This window comes from Rhincodon typus, chromosome 8, assembly GCF_021869965.1.
Source record: "Rhincodon typus isolate 14 chromosome 8, sRhiTyp1.1, whole genome shotgun sequence".
NCBI lineage: Eukaryota > Metazoa > Chordata > Chondrichthyes > Orectolobiformes > Rhincodontidae > Rhincodon > Rhincodon typus.
In genome coordinates, this window is record NC_063339.1 from 91,143,272 (window position 1) to 91,153,334 (window position 10,063).

At 41.0% G+C, this 10,063-nt stretch overlaps 1 protein-coding gene across 1 annotated transcript in view; it reads right to left on the minus strand.

The window, feature by feature from the left end:
- Positions 1-7,606, minus strand: part of LOC125483829 (probable G-protein coupled receptor 139) — a gene marked incomplete at its 3' end in the record, with an annotated part of 69,976 nt that extends 62,370 nt beyond the window's left edge. The window contains exon 1 of the mRNA XM_048600524.1: positions 7,432-7,606. Within this exon, the coding sequence (XP_048456481.1) occupies positions 7,432-7,606 (175 nt within the window). The remainder of the gene's footprint in view (positions 1-7,431) is intronic.
- Between the last annotated feature and the right edge of the window lie 2,457 nt (positions 7,607-10,063).

Below are 10,063 nucleotides of genomic sequence, written 5' to 3' on the forward strand. Positions count from 1 at the left end.
CTTACTTAAATCCACGTATACCACATCCACTGCTCCACCTTCATCCGTGTGTTTGGTCACCTCTTCAAAGAACTCAATAAGGTTTGTAAGGCATGATCTACCCCTCATAAATCCATGCTGACTATCATGAATCAAACTGTGCCTTTCCAAGTGATCATAAATCCTGTCTCTCAGAGCCCTTTCCAATAATTTGCCCACCACTGACATAAGACTAACTATTCTGTAATTTCCGGGGTTATCCTTGTTCCTTTTTTGAACAAGGGAATGACGTTTGCCTCTTTCCAATCTTCCGGCACTACACCTGTGGACAGTGAGGATGAAAAGATCATCGCCAAAGGCCCTGCAATCTCGTCCCTCACTTCCCATAGAATCCTTGGATAACTCCCATCAGGCCCGAATGACTTATCTTTCTTCAACTTCCTCAGAATTGCTAGCACATCTTCTTTACTAACATCAACCTCCTTTAGCCTACGTGCCTGTTTCACAACGTCCTCCTCTACAACTAGGTCCCTCTCAGTTGTGAATACTGAAGAAAAGTATTCATTAAGGACCTCTCCTATCTCTTTAGGCTCTGTGCACAAATTCCCTTTACAATCCTTGATCGGCCCTACCCTTCCTCTGATCATTCTCTTGTTCTGCACATACGTGTAAAAAGCCTTGGAGTTTTCCTTGATCCTATCCGCCAAGGTTTTCTCATGCCCCCTTATAGCTCTCCTAAGCCCTTTCTTCAGCTCCTTCCTGGCTAACTTGTATATACTGTCCTGTGATGAAGGCTTTAAGTATTTGGAGGATTAACAGTTTAGGCCTGAGAACGAGAAATGCTCTTGACTATGTAAGATCTTGAGGTGAGTGTAAATGGTGAATACCTGACGGATATTTCCTCCTGTATGGGAGAATAAAACTGGGGAAATAATTTTAAAAAATAAAACAGGTTCTGAGGAAGGATCACTTGACCTGAAACATTAATTCTAATTTCTCTTCATAGATGCTGCCAGGCTGCTGAGCTTTTCCAGTAATTTCTGTATTTCTTTAGGTATAAGACACATTCATTTTAACACAGATATTGTGAAGATATTAAACATGTTATTTTTAAATTACGCAGGCACATATAAACATATCTTTAAATCAACTGGGGCCATTTGTTGCTAAGGAAATAGCTCTGTGTATGACAGCAGCAAAGATGCACTGACATGGAGCAGGGAATGTGATGGAAGCATATAATTTAGACAATGTTCAAGGAGACCTCACATGTTCCAGTTTGGGGGTTGGATAGCATTGTTGTGCGATTCAACTCAGAGAGGGAAAAAAAAACGTAACCTGCCTCAAAAGCAACGGCCTATTGCTCCCTTTCTATTTCTTTGTTCCTCATCACATCAATGTATGAGAGATGAAAACGCACCAATCATCTTTACCACTCATGGAGAATTCATGACGAGGATTCATTGGAATCCCCCACCGTCTGAAGCAAAGGGAATTCAGCTAAATCTAACAGTTCCAGGAAATAATCCCATTGCCAACATCTTGTGTGAGCAGAATAAATTTGGAATCAGAATAACATTTGGGACAATCTCTCACATTTTTCCTTTTATCATGAGTTCAACTAACATGTGGACAAAATTCTTTCAAATTAACATTTCAGTTTGTCTTCAAACATACGTGTGTGTGCGTGCATGCGTGCGTGCGTGTGTGTGTGAACTATGTGTGTCATTCTTCTTTCCATCATAGTTTGAGTAAATTTGTTTTAGTCATAAACATGCTGTTTTAGCAGATTAAAGAAAAATGCCTGATTCGTTCCTTAAACTAATCCTGACCCAGTCTGAGACCTATATCATTGGTCACATCACCAACCTGGTTACATTTAAAATTTGTTGTGACCAATGGAGGAGTGGGACTAGAAAGGCGACAGTGACCCGACAAACCAGGGAACCATAGATCAGTGAGCCTGACATGATTGCTCAGTAAGTTGTTGGAGGGGATTCTGAGGGATAGGATTTACATGCATTTGGAAAGGCAAGCATTGATTAGGGATAGTAAACATGGCTTTGTGCAGTGTAAATCATGTCTCACTAACTTGATTATTTTGAAGAGGTGATAAAGAAGATTGATGAAGGCAGTGTGGCAGACGTTTTCTATATGGGCTTCAGGAAGGTGTTCAATAATGTTCCGAATGGTAGACAGATTAGTAATGGTAGTTCACATGGGATCCAGGGGGAGCTAGCTAATTGAATTCAAAATTGGCTTGAAGGCAGAGGATTGTTTTCCAGACTGGAGGCCTGTTACCAGCTGTGTACCGCAAGTATCAGTGCTGAGTTCACTCCTTTTTCATCATTAATATAAAGGATTTGGATGTGAATATCAGAGGCATGGTTAGTAAGATTACAGATGACATCAAAAAGTGGTGTAGTGAACAGCGATGAAGATTATCTCAGAGTGCAATGGGATATTGATCAGATGGACCAATGGGCCAAGGGGTGGCTGTTGGAGTTTAATTTAGATAAATGAGAGGTTTTGCATTTGGTAAGGCAAAGCAGGGCAGGACTTATGCAGTTAATGCTAGGGTCCTGGGGAGTGTTGCTGAATAAAGAGGCCTTGGGTGCACGCGCATAGCTCCTTGAAAGTGGAGTAGCAGGTAGACAGGATAGGGAAGGACACATTTGGCACTATTGCCCTAATCAGTCAGAGCATTGACTATAGGAGTTGGCTTGGCATGTTGATCCTGTACAGGATGTTGATGAGGCCACTTTAAGAATACTGTGCACATTTCGGTTGGCTCTGCGAAAGGAAGGAAGTTGTTAACCTTGAGAGGGTGCAGAAAAAGATTTACAAGGATGTTCCTGGACAGGATGTTTTGAACTGTAGGGAGACGCTAAATAGTTTGAAGTGTTTTCTCCTGGAGTGTCAGAGGCAAAGGGGTGATATGACGGAGGTTTATAAAATCATGACGGGCATGAATAGTCTGAATAACCAAGGTCCGTTTCCCAGGAGAAGGGAGGCCAAAGTAAAGTGCAAAGGTTGAAGGTGAGAGGGGAACGACTTAGAAGGGAACTTAGGGCAACGTTTTCACGCAGAGAGTGGTGTGTGAACAGAAAGTGCTGTTAGAAGTGGTGAAGGTGTGTGCAATTACACATTTAAAAAGTATCTGGATTGGTACATGAATAGGAAAAGTTTAGAGGGATATGGACCAAATACTGGCAAATGGGAATAGATCAGATTATATATCTAGTCAGCATGGACAAGTTGTACTAAATGGTCTGTTTCTGCGCTGTATGACTTTCTGATTCCAGAAGATAGATGAGAAGAAATTCTCAAAGGGCATTTGGAGTGGAAATTCGCTTACCCAGAAGTCTATGTTGCCTTTCTGTTGACATTTATTCAGAGCTAAGGTAATGAAATAGTTGACAGATGTTAAACAAAACACAATTTATTTAAACACTGTAGTTAAAATACAACCAAAGAAAGAGGAATTTAGAATAGCCTAACTGCTGGAGAACCTAACAATGTAATAGTTACAGCAACTATTACTAATTAACTGTTCCAGTATAGTAACAGCCCATAAACGCACACTTTGATAAAAAATAAAGTTCAGACAGAGGTTCTCACATGCAGTTCTCCAATCCAGGAGGAGAAAAAATCATCCACAGAAAATTCAGCAGCCAGGAGACATTCACTGAAGCTTCCAACTCTGTTGAGACCCCAAATTCTTCTGATGCAACTGAAAAGCAAAACTCAGAAATTCTAATCTGTAAGAGCTCGTCACACTCATTCAGGCTGCATTAAAAAAAGAAAATCCCCAAAGCCTCTCAAGCTGTTTACTCAATGGTCTTAACTAGACAGTGTTGTGCCTCTCATTCAATCTCTCCCTTAAAAGAAACCAAAACAAAATAACCTCTTACAGTTCCAGCATTGTCACAATAGTTCGCACATCGAGCTGTTACACAGGAACCCGGGGAAGTCCAATTAGGCACTTGGCCCTGCTGTACAGCCCCTTGAGTCACTGACATATGAACAGGAGGAGGCCATTGAGCACCTACAGTCACTTCCATGGAAACAGAGTGAGGTAACTGATGCTCCAACATGACAAGCAAATGGAGCAGAGGCTGCACAGATAGTCTGCTTCACGCAGTTCCTCGTGCCTCTGTTGCTCGTGGTACACATATGGTACTTTAATGCAGTTTTACAGCAGTGAGGTGGGAAGCCTAATGTTTTGTGCAAAATCACAAGGTGGCATCCTCCGACAAGACAGACTTTTGTTCTCCATGGAGATCAGAATTTGGTAGGAATGGCTAATCATTTCAGAAGGAGGGTATTATGGCTGATGTCGGGATTGTGAACAACATGGCGTTCAGTGTAGGGTCACACATTAATGTGGGGAGATTTCATTCAGATCCAGCACTTCTCTCTCAATCGCTGTGGGGCTGTGTCATTTTACATGTAAAATCCACATGTACTTACATGGGTAACGTATGGGATTTCCACCGTGTCAATGTCTTTTGTGGATATAAGTGCTCACCACCAACCTTCAACTTTTAATGCAGTAATCTCTTATTCTCTCACAGCGCTACAGATTAAACAGTCGGATTCTTCATTCTCTCCTCATGGTACCATCATCTCAGGGATTAGACTGGTGATACCCATTTGTATCGTGTCTGTGGCAAGGAGATCTTTCCTTACAAAAGAGATCAAACCTGTACACAATGCCCCTAAAGACTCTCTCATCAAGGCTCTACAAGTGCAGACATATGGTTTTATTCATATACTTGAATCATCTGACAATAAAGGACAACATACCATTTACTTCCCTCATTATTGATACCCTTGTATTTACTAATTTTGGCGACCTATGATCCAGGACATGCAGGTCCTTTTGGACAACAACACTTCCCAACCTCACACCATTTAATCATTACAAAATGAGATGTATGCGATTGCTGGCCACATCCAAATTGTTTGTATGCCTTTCAAATTACTGTGGTCCAAACACTGATACATGTGATACTCCATAAGTAACAGCGTTCAGTCTGGAAAAGGGCTCGACTGCCTGTATTGTCTCAATTAAACAATTCTCAATCCATATAGTATATTTCCCCTTACCCCTCAGCTTCAACTTTAGTCACTCACCTGTGTGCAACCATATCAAAAGTATTCTGTAAATTCAAATACACCACTCCCACTAGTTCTCATGTGTGGATGCTTCAACTATTATATGCATGTTACTCAGTCGTACATGCACTGGACAAAGGACCACAACACACAGGAATTGCCAAAACAAATAGGAAAGTACATCTAGATGATCACAGCAGGCCAAGCAGCATCAGAGGAGCAGGAAGGCTGACGTTTTGGGCCTCGACCCTTCTTCAGAAGCAGGGTCTAGGCCAGAAACATCAGCCTTCCTGCTCCTCTGATGCTGCTTGGTCTGCTGTGTTCATCTAGCTCTACACCTTGTTATCTCAGGTTCTCCAGCATCTGCAGTTCCTACTATCTCTGGAAAGTACATCTACTTCAGTCAATAATCTCGTTTTCTCTATTTTTACATCTCATCATCCATATTCTCTCTCTCTCATACATATATTACATATATCGAGTTAATAAATACTCCAATCTTTCTCCATGTCTTATCTCTCAAACCTCCCTCTTTCATTTTAAATGTATTGTTCACATTTGGATGTGACACGATTATAATTGAGTAATGAAACTGCAAAGACATGAGGGAGGAACTGGCTAGAGTTAATAGGAATAGAATCTTACCAGGGAAGACGGTGAAGCAGCAATGGAAGACATTTCTGGGGATAATTTGGACACACATCTGAAATTTGTGGACGCTTTAATTAACATAAACTCCACAGGTTTACCAAAGATAACTTCCCTTTCTTGAATCTAAGTTGACTCTGCCAGGTCACATCATGATTCCCCAAGTGTCTAGCTTTCACAGCCCTCATAAAAGATTCCAATATTTTCCTCATAACATAGAACATAGAACATAGAACATTACAGCACAGTACAGGCCCTTCGGCCCTCGATGTTGCGCCGACCTGTGAAACCAATCTGAAGCCCATCTAACCTAAACTATTCCATTATCATCCATATGTTTATCCAATGACCATTTAAATGCCCTTAAAGTGGGCGAGTCTACTATTTTTGCAGGCAGGGCATTCCACGCCCTTACTACTCTCTGAGTAAAGAACCTATCTCTGACATCTGTCCTATATCTATCACCCCTCAATTTAAAGCTATGTCCCCTCGTGCTAGCCATCACCATCTGAGGAAAAAGGCTCCCACTGTCCACCCGATCTAATAACAGACATCAAGTTGTTCAAAATTTAGTCTTATTTTGATTTCCCTCTCATTCCAGTTTTTATTTGGGCTACAACAGCTACTTCCATTCTGTAGGAACCAGAAATTCCAGAATCTAAAGAATTTTGAATGGTAATCAATAATTCTTTCTTGTAGTTACAAGTTTTAAATGACATTTGGATAAGTATATGAATAGGAAACTGTTGGAAAGATATAGGCCAAGCCCAGGCAGGTGGGACTAGGATAGTTTGGGATTATGTTTGACATGGACTGGTTGGACTGGAGAGCTGTATGACCCTGTAACTCTTTCACTAGCTCTATTGCCACCTCCGTATATGCTCTGGGATGTACCAGAGCAAAGTACCAAACTTCAGTTCAATTAGTTTTGAGCAATTCCTCTTTATGAATTGTAATCTCCCACAATTTCTCATTTTCACAGTCACTCTGTCCTGTAGAATTTCTGGAAGATTTTCTGTATCTTCTTCTGTGGAGACAGAAGTAATGTGTCCCACTCAGCCATGGGTCAGTGGGATTGAGGTGAAGAGAGATGGCCTCTGTCACCAAGTGAATACATCAGAGCACAGCATTTAGGAGATGATGGACATGGCTCCACTGCTACTCGGAAAGTTCTAGAATCTAAACAGTTCAATGAACTGTCATTTGACGGCCATCGCTGGGTTATGCTGAAACCAGTGACACAAAGCTGTGACCACTTCTTTTTAGAATCAAACTGGCTTCACACTTTGCAACTGGCATAGGTCCAGGTAGAGACAAGAATAAGTATACAATCAAAATTTTAGTAACTGCAAGTGTGGCCAGAAGAGAACTGCAACTGAAAGGGAGAAGATTATGGTTTATTCAGAAACAGCACTGAGGCAGAAGTGAACACTGGGGATATTGTTGGTGATAAAGGGAATATTGTGATATAGATCAGCTCAGGACAAAATGGGCCAATGGTGATTATGAACACTTTTGTTCCTCCTCAGATGTTTGTAAGTGAAGCCATGGCATAAGAATTGAGTTTGTAATTGAAAGTGAATACAATAGTTTTCATCTCTGCCAAATACAGAACATAGAAATTGAGATGCTGTTTACAAAGGCTTACAGAATTAATAAATGGAAAGAGATAGAGAAACTTACCGGGAACACCAACAATAGCGAGGATGGGATAGTAACCTGCTTGAATAATCATCAGTACAGCTTCTATCCGCTGCGGTAACGGTACCCTATCGAAAGAAAGCAAGTAAAGGATGTAGTATAAACCCCTGTCCATTGTTGGAATATTCCAATCTATTACTGTCAGATTCTGGTACATTGTCGTAACATTCCAGTCCATTGTTCTCACATTCTGATCCATTATTGGAACATCCCAATATGCTGCTCATACATTCTGATCTCTCCCTCTCTCTGGAGCTGCTGATCCCAATCGTATTGAGGATGACACAGCCACGGATACTATGGGATAATGCATTGGAAGAAACCCCTTATTAATAGAAGAGGGAAACCCTCCAGTGACACAGTTAGTATCCATGGAGACTGATATTAATTCGAGTCACAGAACAAACAGCTCCAGTTAACCCCTTTCACTACAACACTTTTAATGTAACAACAATACCTGGTCTGGGTGGGATGCTGACATTGTTTGCTATTGGTCTTAGTGTCCATCTCCAATTATCTCACAATATTAGACGTAAAGGAGAAAGTTGATGCTTTCTCTTCACAGGCTCGATGATTCTGTTGTGTTATCCACATGAGATGCTCGATGTAACCACATTCCTAAGAGCCATTCAAGAGGTTGTCACTGCGCTGAAGTCTCCCCCACTACAACTGCCAATCTAAAAACTGTCTTTGGCCACAACTGCCCTGAAGAAAGACAGGAAATGTGGATTTCGCTGAAATTTCCTCTCATTGCTGTAATAAGGCAACATTTTATCTTTAACACAATACATTCAATAATTTGCTTCTGAAGTTGCAAACACTTTTTTGCACAGTTTATGCACCTTTTCTTTACCAATTTTTTTTTTGGCCTTAGCTCAAAAATAAGCGTTACATTTCCAATTGCCTTGTTTATTGGGATTAAAGAGTCACAGACAGCATCTATGTGATTCGTTAAGAAACAGAAAGGAATAGGAGACAGTGGCTGTGGAGACTGGGCAGGAGTAAAGTGATATCCCCCAGACACCAATATCTTGTTATAGTCAGAATAAAATAAAATGCAGAGAAGGAACAGAATATATTTGGCTGAAGGAATGGCGATGACAATGTAAACAAAACACGATAGTTTGGAATGGAGGAGAAATGATTTGATATGTACTCTCTGTCAGTGTGTGCAGATAGATAAGACTGTTCATGTATGCATGAGACATTCAGAGTTAACAACGGAGACATGATTAACAAAATATGGTGCATACGATGTACAAAATTTATAAAACATTTAAACATTATTTGATTCTCAGTTGACGTGTTCTGTTCCCTTTCTCTCAAGAATTTCCCCTGTCTGGGTTTCCACGCTCTCGTCTCTCATTCTTATCACTTTGTGTGTTATAAGTTCTTGCTTCGGGTGTCCCACCTTATTTCAATTAATTAACACGCTGCGAGGAAATAAATATACTGACCTGCTGGGTTCTGTCAATGGCTGGCTTCTGTCATATTACTGGAGATAAAAGTTCTGGCATCAGACAGAGAATGTGAACGTGTTACTCTGTTGTACATACATTGTACAGAGGACCACAGCACACAGAAATTGCCAAAATAGCGAAGTACATTTACTTCTGTCAATAATCTAGTTTTCTCTATTTTTACACCTCTTCATCCATATTCCCTCTCTGTCTCGTCTCTCTCCCTATTTATATCCTGTTAAAAAATCTTACAATAGTGCTTGGTATCTCATCTCTCAAACCTCCCTCTTTCAGTTAGATATATTGCTCATTTGTGGATGTGACGTGATTATAATTGAGGAACATCACTACAAAGACAGGAGGAAGGAACTGGCCAGAGTTGATTGGAAGGGAAGCCGAGCAGGGAAGACAATGGAGCAGCAATGGCAGGAGTTTCTTGAGATAATTCGGAGGCACATTTTAAATTCCTCCCAAGGAAGAAGAAGCATACTCAGGGGAGGACAAGACGGCTGTCGATAATACAGGAAGTCAGGGACAGCATGAGAGCAAAAGAGAAAACATACAATGTGGTGAAGACTATTGGAAATCCAAAGGATTAGTAAGACTTCAAATACCACCTTAGGATAAATAATAAAAGCAATAGGGAGGAGAAGATGAAATATGATGGTAAGCTTGTTAATAATATAAAAGAAGATTGCAAGAGGTCTTTAGATATATAACATGGAAGAGAGAGAAGCAAGACCCAACTTTGGACTGCTGGAAATGAGGCTGGAGTAGTTATGGGAAGCATAGAAATGGTAGAGTATCTGAATAGGTACTTTGCATCAGTCTTCACGGTGGAAGACACCAGCAGCCTGGCAGAACATCAAGCGAATCAGAGGGCAGAGATGAGTGTGGTGACCATCAGTAAGGAGAAGGTGCTGGGGAAGCTGAAAGGTCTGAAGGTAGATCAATTAACCAGATCAGATGGACTGCACGCCATAATTCTAAGGAGATAGGTGAGGAGATTGTTTGGCTTTGCTGGTGATCTTTCAGGAATTGCTCGGGTCAGGGAGAGTCCCAGAAGACTGGCGAATATAACCCTCCTGTTTAAGGAGAGAGGGACGCAGAAGACAGGAAATAATAGGTGGTGGGGCAAGTGAAAAATGTTGTGA